The sequence below is a fragment of the Scylla paramamosain genome, chromosome 33 (genome assembly GCF_035594125.1).
Source record: "Scylla paramamosain isolate STU-SP2022 chromosome 33, ASM3559412v1, whole genome shotgun sequence".
NCBI lineage: Eukaryota > Metazoa > Arthropoda > Malacostraca > Decapoda > Portunidae > Scylla > Scylla paramamosain.
Window position 1 is genome coordinate 8,929,126 of NC_087183.1, and position 19,228 is coordinate 8,948,353.

The window sequence follows — 19,228 nt, forward strand, 5'->3', positions numbered from 1 at the left end:
AGTCCTTAGAAATGCTTTGTACTGAGAAGGGTCTGAAGAGAACAAGGTTGGACGAGACAGGGAGGGAAAGATAGATTAAAATGCTGTCCATTGTTGATGTTGTCATTCCTTTTGACTATATTTTAGGATATGGTACCGTTAGTAAGTCTTTTTTACTACTTTTTTTTTAGCCTTTTCATTTGCTGCCCTTAGCTAGAAATCCACTTTCATAAAAAAAATAAAACAAAAAAATAAAGTAAATAAAAAAAAAAATCCTTTTATTTATCCATTTCATCACAGAAACACTCGCCAGGTGTGATCATCCCAACGAACACTACAACAAGCATCACCAGTAACATTAAACATTGCCGACATGACATCAGAGGAGCGGGTGATAACTTCAAAATGGCCGCAGAGCCATGAAATAAAGTTCGAGCTGCTTCACGATGCCTCGACACAATGAACACAAACCACTCGCTCCCTGACTCGATCCCCAGTTTGCTCCGTCGCCAGTGTTTTTATTTTTTTTTTCCTGCTCGTGATCTGCCAATGTTCTCTGTTCTTGTGATGCGTGGCGCTGCTCAGATCACCTCCACACGTTACGCTAAACAAGGTGAGGTGTAGAACATGGAGAGGGGGGAGGAGGAAGAGGAGGAGGAGCAGGAAGATGGGAAACAGGAGGGACATGAAGATGAGACGCAGAGCAGAAGGAACAGCAGATAAGCTTAGGATGTCGAGGGTAACAAGAAAGCTACAGCGACAGTAATTGTATAGGGAAGATAGACCCCCATTTTCTTTGGTATATGTAGAGACAAGGTATGAACTTTTCCTCGCCACGTTTTGGTCAAATTAGTGGAAGCAGGATTGGTGTGAATTTTTCTTGCTTCGCGTGTCTTTGTTCTTTGGACCTGTCAGGCTTTTGAATAACTGGCCATTCTCCTGTCTTCCTTTCCGTCCTTGCATATCAGTTTCTCATTTTCCAGCAGTCGACCAGAAGTGCTTTCGTAAGGCTCAATCTTGTCCCGCTAAACTCTTCAACCTCGGTCCATTAGCTGATATGGTAAACAAATTAAATGACGAGGCTTCTTTTGCATCACTTGACCGACGATTTTGTGACTACGAGTTTCATGACTGTCTAGCGAAAATCTACGGGAGCTCACCACCTAAATATTCAAATAAGATCTTATAAAACGCACCTAACATTATTTACACGTGCTTAAGTGGCCAAAAGATAAAAGTAGAAAGGGTTTGGTTTCGTGAGGTTGAGGGAAGACGTAGGCTGTTTTCTGCGTTGCTGTTATTGAGATCTATAAGGAGGGACTGAAATAATAGTGTATCAGTCTTGGTGGCGTGATAAGAAAGAAATCTGAATGCAGTCTTAATGCATTTTGTGGACGAGTGTAAAATGTTTGTGTAAATATGATTTTATTTTATTTTCCATTTATTATTATTATTATTATTATTATTATTATTATTATTATTATTATTATTACTACTACTACTACTACTACTACTACTACTACTACTACTACTACTACTAGTACAACTACTACTACGAATTTTATATATTGAAAGATCTGAAGATATTTTAGAACACATTAGGAAATATGTGTGTGTGTGTGTGTGTGTGTGTGGAGAGGACGCTGAGCCAAGGACAGGAGAAAGTAGACTTTGAAAAAAATAAATAAATAAACAAATAAATAAACAAATAAATAAAATAGGTAAATAAATTAATAATAATAAACTGACGCATTTTTTTTTCCTTGTGCTCTCCCATAATCAATTTGTGGATGGCTAGAGCATGTTCTCGTTTCCTGTGGCCTGTTAAGTCACGCACGCACGAAATTCATCCCGTCAATGAAAAAAACCCACAACTGTCATTCTGCGCTGATCCAGGCCGAGGCAGGGCGGGACGGGGCTCAGTGGCTCTGGTTTAGTTAAATTACTTTACTGTTTCGCTTTAATTAGTTTTCAGCGGATCAGGAGAGTTTTGCTGGAGAGAGAGAGAGAGAGAGAGAGAGAGAGAGAGAGAGAGAGAGAGAGAGAGAGAGAGAGAGAGAGAGAGAGAGAGAGATGTGACTACTACTACTACTACTACTACCACCACCACCACCACTACTGCGTGTCGATTTCGAAAGAATAAAAGTTTCGTCACCAAAGACATAACATTCGTGCAACCTCTAAGAGAGAGAGAGAGAGAGAGAGAGAGAGAGAGAGAGAGAGAGAGAGAGAGAGAGAGAGAGAGAGAGAGAGAGAGATAATCTACCTAGCCTATGACAAAACTTTACCCGCGTGTTGTCATATATGTCTGGGCACTCACGGTGAAAGTGCAATGTGGGTGGCTGCTAGGAGGAATTTCCAGCTTCCCTAAGGACAAGACTCGCAACTCCTTGTCCAACGCCCACCTCTCTTTCATTTCTTGCGTCTCCCCTTCCTCTCTTCCTCTTCCGCACTTCCGTAGTCATCCCCTTCCTTCCTCTTCCCGCGTGGCTACATCGGAACCTTATCTTCCTTCCACTCCTTGTTTTCATCGTCCTTGGCCTCCTTTTCCAGCTCCTCTCCCATGCTTTCCTGACTTTACTTGTTTTCTCTCTCTCTCTCTCTCTCTCTCTCTCTCTCTCTCTCTCTCTCTCTCTCTCTCATAATCACCACTTTCAATATGCTGTATGCCTTTGCCAGGTTTCTTCCTGTATGTTACATCATAATTATCACACATATCATCAAGAGGAGTAACAAAAATTGCCTGGAACTAAATTGGCCAACTTTTTTGACTCATCCCTTGGCTTTTTTTCAGTAGCTAGTTGTGAGGGCTTTTTTTCCCTTCTCCCACACATGCACTTCTTTACACTCTCCTTCCTCCTTACAGATGGTCCTCCTCCCTTACAAGCATCTTTCATCTTCACTCACATACACTTTCTTGACAAGCTCTTTGCTGTTCATTCTCTCAGTAAGGACCTTCCATCTTAGTGAGTTCCTTTCCACACATTCCACCAGTCCACTATGCACACAGCTTGCACAGGCACACACACCACATCTTTCACTCACACTCTCATTGCTCATACCTTCTCATCTCTTCACTTCATATGTCCCAGTCAGAGAACTCATTTCCACAGCACACTCTTCATTGTTCTTCATGTTCAGGTTTCCAGACTTTAGATGCACCATATATACTAACTAATTAGTTTAACGTATTATTATTCACCTCAGTGGTCTTAATTTCCTTATATTCCACATTTCACAGGCAAAGGCTACCACTTTACAAGATTACTCTGATCTAACTTATTCAATTCTTTAGTGAACATATGAGTTGCAGGGACAACAGAAAGGGCAAGCAGTGTTCAGTTCTTTATTTTACCTCCAGTATTTGAGTTAAAAAAAAAACCTTCATATATGCCACGATCAACAGTTTTTCATTATTATATTTCCATTCCAGTGAAATTTGCTGTGAATTGATAAGGTCTACTGATAGGAAATCCCATTAAGTTCACTTGGTTTTACTAAAGGTTTCTTTCCTTTTCCGTGTTCACAAAACTTTATCTTGTGAATGGTTTTGGAGTTTCCCTCAGAAGAGTTTCCTTTCATAACTGTTCTGTATTAACTTTTGTAATCTCCTTTGGGTGAGTGGGGGATGGTTGCAGGGGGGCATGGTCTTACCCTTACTCCTCACATCTGCACGAACACTTCTCCGAGGCTGCACTGTGTTTACTAACATCTTTTTCAAAATATTCAGATCCTCAGGCTGCTGCACAAGTTCCAAGATCTCTACAATACTATTTGAATCTGGAAACTGCTGTACATTTTTCAGTAATTTTTTAATGATATCTACATCAGAAATCTTGTTGACAATTTTTATTATCGTTTTTAGAATATTTAAGTTTTTAACTTTGCGTAGTAGGTGAAAGAGTGTTTCTTTAGCATATGCAATATGTGGAGGTCTATAATAAGTAAAGGCAGGGTGTTTCTTTCCCTTCATGGCATTTGGGATTGTTTTTTGTTGAGGAATGGATGGCAGATAACTTGGAAGAATTCTCCCCTTTGTCACTGTTTTCTTTGTCTTCCCACTTGCAGCTTCATTTGATCTGGGTACAAAGTGATACAGTTTTTGTTGAGTGAGTGAACGTGTGAGTGGATGTGACCTCCTGCTGTGATCAACAGAGGACTGACTGGGTTGATCATGGACAGATGCACTTGAGACAGAACTTGGTATCTCCTTCTTGACAAATTCACATTTCATAACCCACTTATAGGGTTTCTCAGTAGTGTAAGACTGTGATGCAGTGGCCAGGAGACTGAGAAGTGATCCAGGACTAACACTTTGCTTTGGTGGTACAGTTATTGGGAGTGCTGAGTCATTTGAAAGATAAACTTCTTGGTGATCTTGCATTTTAAGTTGCATTGAGACTGTCTCTTCTTTAGCAACTGAATCAGATGGAACTAAATTGAAAGTAATGCCTGAATCTTCTTTTCCCTTCATGACCTCAGTGTTAGAGCTACGAGGAAGTGGATCTCCTATTCGTGGCATGTTCTTGGAAGTGCTGTGTGATTTTTTCTTACTCCTCATTAGACCAAAAGTAGCGAGTCCATTAATTCCACCAGAAGACAGATTTTGTGTGGTAGTACTTCCTTGTTGAGGGATAAATGATTGTTTACTTTGCCTGATGTTTTGTTTTTTTTGTGTTGTCCTTGATTCTCCACGTCTAAGTTTGTTTAGTGTGTGCATCAAGTAGCGGTATTCTTGTTGGGAAAGTGGACGTGATGTTCTGCCATGACGAACATCCTTTTGTTTATGCACATCACTGACTGATGCAGCATTAGAGACACTCCTTGGAATCTTTTTACTAGCTTCACTTTTTATGCCCACCAACTCATAGAAATCGTCAGCAGTCAGTGAAAGTGTTCCTGTATCCACATCTCTGCCTGCATGTAATGAAGGACTAATATCTTGTCTTGGCTGCACAGTTGGCTTGAATCTTGGATTACTTAAACGAGTGTTTCCCCTGTAGTCTTTGGTAAACTTGTTCCAGCCATGCATGCTTCTTCTGTCCGCAGCTGCCACACACACGACCACCACCATCACCACCAACACGAGTAACTTCATCTGGTATGCAGCTTTTGTCAGCACCAGTGTGTTGCCCTAAGAAACCTTCAGTTAGTTTACCTTTTGTTACCCTGACATTACTATGCTGTCATTGTCATTATAAATGAAACATCCTGTGAACAGCTTTTATGCACGTCTATAGCGGGTACATTTTCACGGAGTACAAAATTAACATACCTGCAAAGAATGAGTGACGCAGTAGGTAACTGAACAGAACAGCAAACCTACTTTCTTCTTGCACTGACAGCCACTGACTGAAAGTGTGGTGGCTTCAGGTGTAAAAAGAGAAAGGTGTTTACCCCACTGGTTGTGAAATTCAAAATAAACCTGCTGCTTGTAATAACTTTGCTTCTCGTTTTGAGAGTGACCTTATTGTCAACTTTTGTTTATTTTTAATAAATGGACTTTAATTCTTTTTAAAGTTAGCTTATTTTCTTTGCCACTTTACTTTTTTTTGGATGTGGCATAGATCTGGTGTCCTACGGGAAATGTGATTTGCATGCATACACGCATGCATCAAGGTGTGCGTGCACACACACACACACACACACACACACACACACACACACACACACACACACACACACACACACACACACACACATATCACAGCTGCTTGCACTACACCACTGAGCTCCAATTACCATGCAGTGTAAAACAATCCATATGGTAATTCCTTGCCTCTCTTGGACATCCATACAAATAAGTTCTAAAGAACAAGTATATAAATTGAAGGACATAACAATATGATGTGCCATAAGAAGCATCATTCCATTTCGCAAAGGTTAAAGCTCTAGAAATTGTAAATATTTTATTTGTAAATATTTTATGTTTGGAAGACTACAAGCCAACGCAGTTTTATAGAAAGCTTCCTCAATTTAACAAGATGCTAACTAAGTTACATCACAGAATCAATCTGCTACCTTCAGCATAAGTTATAGTGAATAGAAACATCAATTAATATGAAAATTTCAGTCTCATTTCATTTGTTTCCACTGATCTATGTAAAGTAACATGAAGTTTGTAAAGTGCTCATCACATCAACAACTGCTTTTGATGGTTAACTTTACACTCAGCAGTGAGACACGAGATGGCAATAATACATGACACTAAAGAAATCAGAAGGGAAGTAATGGATGTGTAAAGATTGGTAGCAAGGATTGGGAAAAATAACCAGTAAAGGATGATTTAACAGAAAAAAAAAAAGAATACAAATCTGAGCAAGAGGAGGAGAGGACAAGGAGAGGAGATGAGAAGAGAGGCCAGGAGAGGAGAGGAGAGGAAAGAAGGGAAAGAAAGGGAAGGGAAAGGAAGGGAAGGGAGACGGTCATCATACATCCTGCCTGCCTGCCTCGGCCACCAGGGAGTGCAGTGTTGTGGTGATGGAGGAGGGATGCAGCACCTCCTTCAGGATAGCCTTCTCCTGCTCCTCAAGCCTCTCACAGTTCTCAAGTATTTCCTCTGTTGTCTTGAGAGCCTGTCAGGGGTTCAACATTGTCATCAAAGTTTGGAAAGAGAAATCCCTTTTCCATGAAATAGAGGAAACAGACGGTGTGCCTTACAGTTTCACAGATTGACTGTCTTAATATTATTTGTTACATTATTGATAATATGTTTACATTTTAGAGACACTTGTTTGGCAGAAGGCAAGAATATAGTCAAGAAAGGATATAATGACAAAATGAATTAATTATGTTAAATTCAGTGCATGGATTTTCTTGTTCTGTCATTGTAAATAAACACTCTGTGTGGGATTGCCACCCTGGTGTATATATATATATATATATATATATATATATATATATATATATATATATATATATATATATATATATATATATATATATATATATATATATATATATATATATATATATAGTAAATAAACTAATAAAAAAAGAGCTATATTCAGAATCACATAATTTTCAATAAGCAGACAAAACACAGTTTCCTTCACCTTGACTAAAGTTGAGAGTTTGGAGTCCGCTTCCTCCACCAGCGGACCAGTGTTTGGGAGCTCCAGCTGTGCAGTTGAGGTGGTCCAGGGAGCGATGTAGGTGGAGTACACGCCCCGCAGCAGCTCCTGCTCCTTGGTCAGGCTGGACAAGGCTTTCTCAACACTTGCCTGCAGACTCTGGTGTTCCTCAGTGGAAGGAATTGCCTCACACTAGAAGTATTTCGGGATTAGAAAGTCTGTCCAGTACAATACATGATGTCAATTACTCCACTGTGTAAGACAAGAGGGTAGAAATTTAGGGGGAAAAAATCTGACCTGCGCAGGTTACAAATCCATTATTTGGACTTCTAAAATGTAGAAATTTTCAGGTGCTGACATAAATTAACATTTTCATGACAACACTGTAGTGAGTGATGCTTAATGATACCACAAAAAAATTATCTTGGAGCCTGATGATTTTTATGGTCCTGATATCTCAGGTAGCTTTACTCTGTTCTCTTGACCAGGGGACATCACCAGCCAAATGCAGTTTCTTCTATGAAGTGCCCAAGAGGGGCATTACTTTAAAACATAAGAGTTTCAGAATAATATTATGAATGATATAGCTGTATAAAATTTATAGAATATCTATTTGTGCATCAATCTATAACACTGCAACTGAATTTTATGTATTAAGTTGGTGAAACTTACTTTTTCCAGATATTTGTGTTTTTCTTGCTCTTGGCTAAGCTGTTCCTTCACTTTCCTCAAAGACTCAGACACAGGGGTGTGCTTCTGTTGCTTGCACCACACATGGTACTTGTCTTTGAGGTCCTCCGGCACCAGCGTTGCTTCTCCTTCCTGGGAAGCAAGGGAAACAAAAACAAGTATGGAGTTGCCTTGTGTGGATCAACTGACATTATGCAGTCTCTTTACTTGACCTTATACAGGAGTATGATGTCACATGGGTGGGCCACAATGATAGACAACTTGTTACTTATGAGTATATACCTATGCCATTATATACACAAGTAAGACCACACACCCTGCCATACCAGAAATCATGTCTCATTCTAGTCAAAACTCATCATTGTTCTGAAAAGCAAGTTCCATTTTTACACATGTCAAACTTTGTTACTTGACATGCTGTGTGGAGAGAAGCACCATTTTTTTTTTAGGATGTATGTTCACTGTCAACTTTGATCAAGTGGCATTCTACCTGCCCACTCCAAAGTATTAATATACTTCACCTGGTCATGGTCCTTCTTCACATTACTAAACCTTAAACCCTCATCACTGGTCTGTCCCATGATTCACAAATTTTGTCATGATGGTGTTTAGTGCTCACCTTGAGAGTGGGAAGCAGGTGAGGGGACAGAGCTAGGTGGGAAAGAAGCAGAGAGGCCACCTGTGGGTCAATCCTTTCCTTGTCTCTTGTTTGAGAGAAGTCCTGCAGGTGCTCAATGACATCTAGACATGTTCTCCAAAACTTAATTTGTGTCATCTCAGGTGCTGATCCCTGGTGATAAAAGACATGATTGAAAAAAGAAAGAAAAAAAGTTGAAAACAGTATTGAAAGAAGATATACACCAAACATACTTTGAAATACAGTGGAACCTCTGTTTTTTAACTTAATTCGTTCCTGAATACCATTTGAAATCTGAAATAAAAAACTGAAACTCTTTTCTTCATAGGAATCAATGTAAAATAGATTAATCCCTTCTCAGACACCTGTCCACCATGCCTTAGTGGTTAATGACTAATGCTCCCACAGCTCAGATGACCACTCCACAACATCTTCAGCTTAGAAATTTATTATTCAGAAAGGATGTATTGAATGAACTTAGTGACATAGAACACATGAAAAGATATTTAGACATTCTCTTTGTCACCGATCAAGTGAGGGAAGCCTTACAGAGTGACACAGAGAAGCAACTCACTCAACACCAAAATGAAAGTGATCATAACACTTAGACATCTTGCTGCTGGGAAAAGCTACTGGGAAAATGCAGTAGTAGCATTGACAATGTAGTAGCATTGTGAGTCACAGAAAGAGCCACAGGAGACTCGAGATTACTCCTGAGTGCTGAACCTTGTTTGTTTACTTGGAGGTTCTTCACAGGGTTACTGTATTTCTACACAACAATGTGTGGAATACTGAGTGTTGCCAATTCAGTGATGTCTGTTTTTCTACACCTACGTGGAATCCGCTACTAAATATAAAAGGAGAAATATATGCTAATTTCAGTAAGTTAATATTACTTCGACAATTATATATATATATATATATATATATATATATATATATATATATATATATATATATATATATATATATATATATATATATATATATATATATATATATATATATATATATTATATATATTAATGCATGTTAACATGAATTTTGCATAATTTTAGTACATATTTCTTTTCATATTCACACAGTTTCTTAGAAGGTATGGATGTGGAAATTTATTTCATGGTCAGCTGCCAAATGTCACAATATTTCCACACTAGCAGACAAAATTCCACGATACAGTAATCCTGGTTCTTCAACGGAATCACATTTCATTCATTTCAAAGATTGAATTACTGTCTTACCCTCTGTGTCTTTCTTCCAAATATATAAAAATGAAAGAAATATCTATAGAAACTACAAATCAGTAATAAATGGCAGCTTTTGCTACGTCTAGTATTTGAAATCAAGTAACTTTGTTCGAAAACCAAATTATGGTATGGCAATCAAAGCAATTATGAGTTAAAATTTTTCTTAAAAAAAAAAGAGTTGTTTGGAAAGGGAGATGTTAGGTAACCAAGGTTCCACTATATGTTATTTTAATATCCTAACTAAACAGGACATCAAAAAGTTGAAATTAATCAACATCAAGTGATATATGCCCTTCATCATAATGTAAATCATATGAAGTAGTATGTACTAAAATGTATTAAATATAATATGGTGATCTAATGTAATACTGTATAATATAATACAGTAGATACAGTGTATTATAATGTAATCAGTATAATCTTAAAATCCTATTTATCAAAGAGCAACAACTGATAACTTAGGAAAATTCTTGACAGATTGTATTAAAAAAAATCATCAATAAGACTGTTACATTATTTTAAGCAAGGAGAAATGGGTAATAATGATATGTTAACAATGTCAATCACTAAATCTAAAGATCAGCAAATCTACATGACTTACAGCTCAACACATTACAAATATAAGTGACCTAACATTACTGAATGGTAAATATAATGATGCTTGTCAACACACCTCAATGATGTCTGTGTCTCCTGGCAGGCAGATTCCCATGCACATCAAGATTTGAAGAATTTCTGTGTTAGGAGAAGATCAGTAATGATTAAAAAGTATCAAATTTATTATTTTATGTGACACTACACTACATTTTGCTGACTGGGTTTAGAGTAAATGGTAAATAATAAACACAGCATTCCTTGGTTTTTGAGATATGAATGACTACATATACATATACCTCCTGTAATTAAAAAAAGCATGAAAAAAGGTGCTATTAACATATTTAATTGCTTTTATGCTGCTGAGGCCAGAGATGGTAACTTGCTGTCTTGTTTTTTTTTGGTACAACTACTTTGTCACCATGTGCCTCTCCTTTGTCACATGAATGGTCTCGTGAACTAAATTCTTCTAAATAATAATGACACCATTCATTAAATGTCATCTAATTTTTGGAAGTCATTGTCTTGTCTGCATGTATGTAAATAGAAAACTACATCTTAGGAAACTGGGGATAATTGTGAGCATTAGGAATAAATGAAAACTAAAAAACCAGCTTATAACCTAATGGTAATGATGATGGTCTTCCCACAGGTCTTTGAAGGTTTCCAGTCAAGACTGAAATATGTGACCTGCAACGGAAGGTGTGAGTTGTGCTGGTGACTGAGATGGTGCCACCAGTGCCGTCCACTGCCCACTGCTCCCCGGTACTAATGGTAGGTAGGCAATTATTTATCTACTTTTTAGTTTATCTTATATGAAAACACATGCATACTGGTAATAAATATATTATGCATATGTATGGGTACCCTTAGTGGGATAGGTTGTAGTACCATGTCTGTCTGAATGGGGAGAGAGAGGCTTTCTTGTTGTGACTGTTCCCTTGGTAGATGCTCTCAGAGTGAGAAAGGTGTCAGATACATATATTCACACACACACACACACACACACACACACACACACACACACACATTACTCACTTTGTTCCTGTGCATGACTGGGCACTGAAGATAAATTTGAGTATTCACTTGGTGACAGACGAGCAATAACCCATCTGAGAAGGTTTTGTCTTGGTCTCCCAGGTGACACAAGGACTGAGTACACCCACTGGGGCTCCAGGGTCTCCAGCTCATCACACCCAAGGGCCTGAAAGACAATAACACATCCTGTTGTATTCATAGGGGAGAGATTTCACAGCATTATTAACTTCTAGCTGGTGGCACTGCCTAACTGGCCTTGCAGGCAGGTCCCCAGGTCTCTTGGGATGATGAAAAATAGGAGTAAAACTAGGCATTTCAGCTGGTTTTAATGTGATCTTAACTCGCTGACCATTGACAAAGTACAAAATAACATTACGACCACATTTCACTTGCGCAGACGATAAATTACTTTTCATGGCAGCAATATTAGACTTCGAGGATTATGTACATTAACCAATGGAATAAACCTTCTGGCCCTCGTTAATCAGAAAAAAAAGTTAGCGAAATACAGCTTACCGAAATATATTTATTCAAACTTAACGGTCTCCTTTGTAAAATAAATAAAGTATGACAGAAGGCTCCTTGTGGCAATTAACAGCAGTGACCTCAGGACACTGCAGGCAACTTTCACTCGACACAAGGATGACAAACCTCCAGCTTCCTAATAATGTCTTGCAGGGTCGGATCCTCGCTGCGCGCCATAGTTTTCAGTTCAGTTCATTATGTTTGTAAACACTGGCGGGAGACGCGGCGCTCCAACGGGCCCGCCACCCGACTAGGTGCCGAATTAAGTTGTATATTGTTTTTACGTTGGAAAGAAAGATAAACGTAAAGGGGACGTATGCTCCATTAAAAATATCAGTGCAGTGGGGTACTTGGCAAGCTACGTTTTCATCTGAGTGCTAGGTTAGGTTTAGATTCGTTCAGTTCATTAAGGGACCCTACTGGAAATAAGTTGCTAAACTTTAGTAGGCTATCCTGGATGAAGAATCTATGTACATTAACTGGTGTGGTACTCTGCCTGTAATGCACATGAATAATCCAAATAAACTTACTTACTTACTTACTAATTTTACAGCTGATCCCTTCACTGTGTAAATCACGATTTGAAAAAAAAAGCATGATAGTCCCTCCCCCCCCCCTCTCTCTCTCTCTCTCTCTCTCGAGAGAGAGAGAGAGAGAGAGAGAGAGAGGGGTTGCGTAATATGTTGAGGTGCGGCGGCGGATGACCCTGCTGTTGTGGTGACGTGAGTTAATCCAATCAATCGCTCATCAACCCTTAACCCTTTCACAGTTGCCCCATATTCTTTCCTTGCTCACAAATAGCTTTTATAATCTATTATAGCCATATAGTCTTTCAAACTGGTACGTACTTATAAGAAAGACTATATTTATCCTTATAACCTCGCATTCCTTTAGATTACGATAAGATTCTCTAGAATGCTTCAAGTTTTAGCGAAGGATGCGCTGTGGTGAGAGAGAGAGAGAGAGAGAGAGAGAGAGAGAGAGAGAGAGAGAGAGAGAGAGAGATAGCAGCTAACGAGAACAAGCCTGTAATTATGGATGATTCACAAAGGCTTTACCAACCACGCTAATTAACTCTGAAGGAGGTAGAGAGTGGGCGTCTCTCTCTCTCTCTCTGTTAATCATAATTTAGAACCTAATTTATCTCGAGGAGCTAATCAAGGTAAACTCGGCTCATCAATTACTTGAAGAAAAGAAGTAAATGGGTAACTTTGGAGAAGGGAAAACAGACCATACTATCTGTTATTAAGTTTCCCGACCACCTGATGTGAAAAAAAAAAAAACTCTTATAGCTGTGTGAAAGCAGGCTGATTTGAAAATAAAAGGTAATTGGCTTAATTGACCATACCAGACAGGAAGACAGACAGACATAGTGACTGACAGACTGATTGACTGCTTGAAGAGCTGATTGAGTGAATAACTGATTGATTAATGATTGATTGACTAAATAACTGACTGACTGACTGACTGATTAACTTATCGATTAATTGACTGACTGGTTAATTGACAGATTGACTAATTGCTTGTTTGATTCGCTAGACCAACTGGCCGACTATCTAAATGACTGACCCACTGTTTGACTGAACGACTGATTGACTTACTGTCTGTGTTGCGTAACCAATTAATGAACCAACAGGTTGATTATCGAACCAAGTGAATAAGTAATTGACTGACTGACTGACTAACTGATTAATTGACTGACTGACTAAATGAGTAATCGAGGCTTTGATTAACTAAGTGATGAACTGACTGACTGACTAACTACCTGCTTAACTAGCTAACTCATTGATTGACTGCCTGAGCGAGTGGGTGTCTCAGTGTTTACCTTCCCGGGGGCCGCGCTGGTGCAATTAAACTCCATCACGAACATCACTTGCTAATTTTAGATTTTTCGGACACATTTATTTACGGATCGATGCATTTCACGCCGCTAAACCTGAATGGAATTAGCGGCTCTTCTGTAGTGGAGAGAGAGAGAGAGAGAGAGAGAGAGAGAGAGAGAGAGAGAGAGAGAGAGAGAGAGAGAGAGAGAGAGAGAGAGAGGGTTCTTAGGGTTATCAAAATAGTGAATTCATGACACTTGCTTTTATTAACTGAAGCACACCGTGAGGGACAGTAAGGAACAGCAGCGCCCCGGCGAGGCTCAGGGCGTCAAGGAGGGGGATCACAACATAATTTCCTTGGACATCTTGATACTGGCGGTGTCCTCGTACTTTTTACTGGAGTCGAGGACGGTCTGGTCGCAGGGGCAGGACTGGAGCATGGCAGCCATCAGCGTCTCCTCGATGGCCAGGTGAACGAGTCCCGCCGGCGTCTTTTCCTCGTCTGGCCCCGCGCGAGGCTCCGACACTCGCTCCTGGTCCCTGGTCGAGTTCGCGGTGGCGTTGAGCAAAATTCGCGTTGGAGTGATATGGTTGTTTTCGCGAGACAAACACTTCATCTCGATGCAATTGTCCTTGGGCGAGGGTCTCTTGGAGCTGAGGTTCTCCTTCTGCACGTGGTTGGAGTTGAGTAGCGGGCTGGTGTGCGGCAGTCTGAGGGGGGGACTGGCGAGCACTGGCACCAGCAGCAGGTCGTCGTGCTTCTCCGCCGGGAGATGAGGCAGGGCAGGCTCGCACGGTGTCTTCCAGGCATCCTCGCCCCGCAGCTGTTGGCTCAGCAAGGTTTCGTCGTTCTGTGGCTTCCTGACGCCGTTGAGATTGTGGGCGTAGAGGGGATCTACCTGCTTCTGGAAGGAGAAGTTCCCTTTGTCTGACAAGTAGTGCATCTGGTGCCACTCGGTGTTGGCCTTGAGGTGGCCGTGGCAGTAGGTGGCGTCCAGGGGCTTGGAGCAACTCATGCCGCGGATGAAGAAGTTGTCGTGGTGCTGGTTGCCGCCCGCCTTGGTGCAGAACCTTGGTGTCACGCCCCCCGCTGCTGCCGGAAAGGAGAAATCTTATGTTCATAAAAAGAAGCATAGTTCTCTTCCGCCACTCCCGGCAGTCCCCGAGCAGTGCGGGACAAACACGATAAAAGTTTATGCCTCTGCAGTATTCAGCTTTTATCACCAGTGTGGAACGAAGGCACGTGAAGGATGGTGGCGAGACCGCAATAAAAGTTGAAGAATAGTAACTATGACGTGAAATATCAAGAGTCATCTTAATTAAATATTTCTAACGTCTCCTTTCTTCACGCAGCCACACACACGCCCACACTTAGTTGGGTTACGTTAGGTTAAGTATCATTAGGTAAAAGTTACGTTAGGTTAGGTTGTGTGAGGTGGATCCGTTAAGCTATTCTATGTATTTATTAATTTTGTAAGTGTTAATTAAGGGTAGAGAGAGAGAGAGAGAGAGAGAGAGAGAGAGAGAGAGAGAGAGAGAGAGAGAGAGAGAGAGAGAGAGAGAGAGAGATGTTGCTCGGTATATCTCAAAAAAAAAAAAAAAAAGTAAGTTATAGAAGGGTTTTAAAAAGATTGCGTGTGTAGTACGAGTATGTAATGTTGAGAAAATTGTGTTGTGCTGTCTTCTTGTCTTGTCTTGCAGTGTTGTGCTTCATTGTGTTGTGCTGTGCTATGATGTATTGTGTTACTGTACTGTGTGTTGTGCTGTGTTGTGTTGAGTTTTAATGTGTTGTATTCCGTTGTGTTGTGTCGTGTTAGGCTGTGCTGGGTTGTACAGGGTCGTGTCGTGTCGTCTTATGCTGTGTCGTGTCGTGTTGGGCAGTGTTGCGTCGCCGCCCTCACCTGATCTGCTTCTGGAGGTGTGCTCGATACTGTCCTGGCGGCGGCGCGTCAGGTGGGGGGAGTCCAGGTAAGTGGAGGGCGTGGAGCAGCAGCAGCAGCACCGCCCTGAAGAACACTGCAGCACCACCTCGCGGAAGTACGACCGGAATCTGTTAAAAAAGAAGAAAAAAAAAAAAAAAAGGAAGAAAAAGTAGAGGCAATCTTCATTAATGCTTCTGTGTAATTTCCTGGCATGTAAACTCCATCCATGAAGATTTTTCCATGGATGAATAATTCCCCCATTACTAACTTCATCCAGTCCACTTACGTCTTAATTTACCATAACTTCACGATTCTCTAACCGGTATAATTTTTGGATCAACAATGGGAACAACACCCACGGGAACCCGATTAATCACCTCTGTGGCCTTTAAATTAAGTCCTTTTAAGTGTCCAAGGCGTCTGAAAATAACTAATGGGAAAATAAAACAAAATGATAAAAGAAAGAGAAAAATAAAACGAACAGAATAAAATCAAGTAAAATAAAGTAGAACAAATTAAGTAAACCAAGTAAAATAAAACATAATATTCAGTGAAAAGGAAAAAAAAAAAAAAAAAGAAAACATCCACAAGAACCGGATTCAATATGTGTATGGCCTTTGAAAGTAATCCATTTAAGAGAACGAAGCTTTTCAAAACAGGCAGCATGGAAGTCAATGTTTTTTTTTTATTTTCTTTATTCTAGTGATGATTTTATGAGGATTCTGTACCATCAACTGAAAGAAAAAAAAAAAAAAAACCGCATAAAAAACGGAGTATTAATGTGTTCTGCATCTGAAAACAGTCCACGATGAGTCAGAACGCACGGTTACAGGAGAAAACGGGAAGACACAAATACTACAGTCCGGAGATAGAAAACGGAGGGAAAAAATTAAAAACACAAGAGCTCCCCACACGAAGAAGTTAATGAATGATGCGGGCGAGGTGTTGGCGAGCGAGGGAGGGAAATGAGGTGATTTCTGGTGGTGATCGGTGAAAAGAGAACTTGCTGGGTCGCGAAGTGGTGAGAATGATGGAGTTAAGGATGAAAAAGGATGGAAAAATGAAGGGAGAGAGAGAGAGAGAGAGAGAGAGAGAGAGAGAGAGAGAGAGAGAGAGAGAGAGAGAAGGATTGTGTTGATAGTGATGATTAAGAGGAAATGAGGATAAGTGATGAAGAAATTGAAGCATGAAAAGAGACATAAAAAGAAAAAAAAAAGGTAAATAAAAATAATACGACGTAGGAGGATGACCGATAAGGAAAAAAAATGAAGGAAGAAGACAAAAAAAAAAAAAAATGAAGGAAGTAAGGAGAGGGAAGAGGGAGAAACGAACAATTATGAAGAAGAGGAACGGAAGGAGGAAGAAAAAGACGAAAAAAAAAAAATAATAACGACGACAACACCAGAAGAGGAATTAGAGGAAAAGGAAAATAAGGGAGAAGCAGAAACAAGAACTGGAAGAAGAAAAACAAATATGGGTGAAGAGGAGAACAAAGATGAGGAAGAAAGGGAGAAAGACAAAAGGAAAGATAAAAAAAAAGTTAATTGGGAAGCGACAACAAAAAAATGAGGCAAGCGACGAGGGCGAAAAACCGTGAAACGAAAACTGATTAGCACAAAGGAAGAAAGGATAAATAAAACGATAAACAAGGGGAAGAAAAAAAAAGAAGAGGATCGAGTGACGAAATGGGAACGAAAATCAGGAAGAAGAGATGGAAGACCCACAGAGCACCTGGGACTCAGATTATTAAACAAATCCTGAATAGCATCGTGTAGGAAATTGGAACACGTATTCAGAATTTCCCAAGGGTGACTATTCCCTGCGGACCGTGAGTGGGAGAGAAAAGATTCACTTGACAACCTAACCTAAGACCGCCTATTTTAAGTGGATAACCTGAAGATCCGGTAGGAGAGTAAATATTCACCTGACAAGCTAACCCATTCACCGTGCACCTTTTGAACCTCTGAAACGCTTCACCGCACCTCCACTGCTTTCAAAAGGCTCTAGTTAAAGTTACATGGATTTTTAAGAGCGTTTTTGTAGTTCCAGTGATAGATTAACAATATTTCTACATTATCAACAGAAGAAACACTCTTAGGAACCAAACTAATCATCTCTGAGGCCTTTGAAAATTGTCGTGGTGGGAGAGCAAAGAGTTTCTGAATACGCAACACATTTACCTGGCGTTCATCCAGTAGTAGATGATCGGGTTCACCATAGCGTTGGCCATCGCGAGCCAGTAGAAGCCGAGGTAGATGTGCTGTATGTGGGCACTGTCGAGGACCTGGCTGTTGTGGTACTGGTAGAGGAAGAAACCTTGTTGTGGCAGCCAGCACAGCATGAACACCACCACGATTACGATGAACATCCGCACCACCTGTACCACACACCGGGAGGTCAGGGCGTGCAGACAGGGGAAGGAAATAAAAGCAGAGGCTAAGGACCAGATTCTGAAACACTTCTTCGCCGCATCTCCACTATTTAAACTATAAAGTGACATGTTTTTAAGGTGTTTTCATGGTTCTAGTGACAGATTAACAAGAAGGGAAGGGAAATAAGAGCAGAGACTAAGATCCATATTTATTTTTTTAAGGGTATTTTCATGATTCTAGTGACAAGTTAACAAGATTTCTACATTCTTCAGAACCTGACTAATTATCCCTGTGGCATTTGAAAACAGTCGTAATGAGAGAGAGAGCAAAGCTTTGATGAATGCGGGCTTAAGTGGAGGCTTGGTGAGAGGCTTGAGGTGGAGGGTGGAGGGTGGAGGGTGGAGGGAGAAGAGAAAACAAGGAGAGGGAAGGAGGCAAAGAAGGATGAAAGAGGATATTATAGATATTGGTAAACCTGTCAGTGCTTCATCAGCAGGGCCAGAGAGAGAGAGAGAGAGAGAGAGAGAGAGAGAGAGAGAGAGAGAGAGAGAGAGAGAGAGAGAGAGAGAGAGAGAGAGAGAGAGAGAGAGAGAGAGCATAAGAAACTAAAAAAAATAAGGGAAGCTGGAAGAAACCATTAGGCCTACACGTGACAGTCTAAAGGTGCACTTAGAGGTCAGCAGAGTTTTGTAACAGAGTGATGAGTGAGTGTGTGATGGGAAGAGTGTCCGAGCAGCTTTAATCCAATATTTTCCTCCCTCACTGCTGTACAAATGGGACTCTATGGGGTATGGTGAACTCTCTCACTGCTAGACAAATGTTTCCTGTATCACCAACAACGTTTTAGGCATTTTTTTTTTCTGTAAGCTTGTAAATACTTCTGTAGCTTAGAGGGAAAACGATCTTATTTTATTGCATTTTATCTTGAAACATTATGTATCTTATTTATAAACATTCCTTCTTATCTTACGTGGACTTTTAACATACTGTAGTGGAAGTTACTGTGCTTTCATGACTGTAATGGTAATTTAACAAGGATGGAGAAAACCCGAATAGAACCCAAATAATCACCTCTGTAGCCATCGAAAAAAAGTCCTGATACGAGAACAAAGCGCTGAGGAGTGCAGGCCTGTATGCTAATCTCGCGAGTCTCATTACGATAACAGAGCTCCGATACTCGACTACCGGGGTAATGCAGTGCTCTCATTACCGCCCTCCCTACTTACGATAGTCACGATTGTGTTAACCTTTGATCCCTGTTGCTTTTTAACTTAACCGTTTTACTATGTTCATCTTTAATATTCAGAGCACTGGTGGTGGAGGTTAAG

The 19,228-nt window shown here is 40.2% G+C and overlaps 3 protein-coding genes across 5 annotated transcripts in view; 1 reads left to right on the plus strand and 2 right to left on the minus strand.

Moving 5' to 3' along the window:
* Positions 1-444: 444 nt before the first annotated feature.
* The window catches only part of LOC135089631 (cdc42 homolog), a 105,091-nt gene continuing 86,307 nt past the window's right edge, over positions 445-19,228 (plus strand). For 2 of the 3 annotated variants that reach the window (XM_063985470.1, XM_063985468.1), the window contains exons 1-2: positions 446-592; positions 10,873-10,994. The gene's annotated coding sequence lies outside the window, so the exon portion shown is untranslated. Of the gene's footprint in view, positions 593-10,872; positions 10,995-19,228 lie in introns of all 3 variants that reach the window. The other variant, XM_063985466.1, reaches the window with a different exon arrangement.
* LOC135089630 (uncharacterized) lies at positions 5,887-12,042 on the minus strand. Its single transcript, XM_063985465.1, has 7 exons — positions 11,910-12,042; positions 11,259-11,424; positions 10,300-10,361; positions 8,362-8,532; positions 7,725-7,874; positions 7,035-7,244; positions 5,887-6,554 (listed from the first exon to the last, which is right to left on the minus strand). Exons 1-7 carry the CDS (start codon positions 11,958-11,960, stop codon positions 6,408-6,410), a joined length of 957 nt encoding a protein of 318 aa, XP_063841535.1. The 5' UTR covers positions 11,961-12,042; the 3' UTR covers positions 5,887-6,407.
* The window catches only part of LOC135089626 (tachykinin-like peptides receptor 86C), a 36,620-nt gene continuing 31,208 nt past the window's right edge, over positions 13,817-19,228 (minus strand). Inside the window, 3 exon segments of the mRNA XM_063985456.1 lie at positions 13,817-14,699; positions 15,508-15,656; positions 17,709-17,905. Coding sequence (XP_063841526.1) covers positions 13,948-14,699; positions 15,508-15,656; positions 17,709-17,905 — 1,098 coding nt within the window. The 3' untranslated portion in view covers positions 13,817-13,947.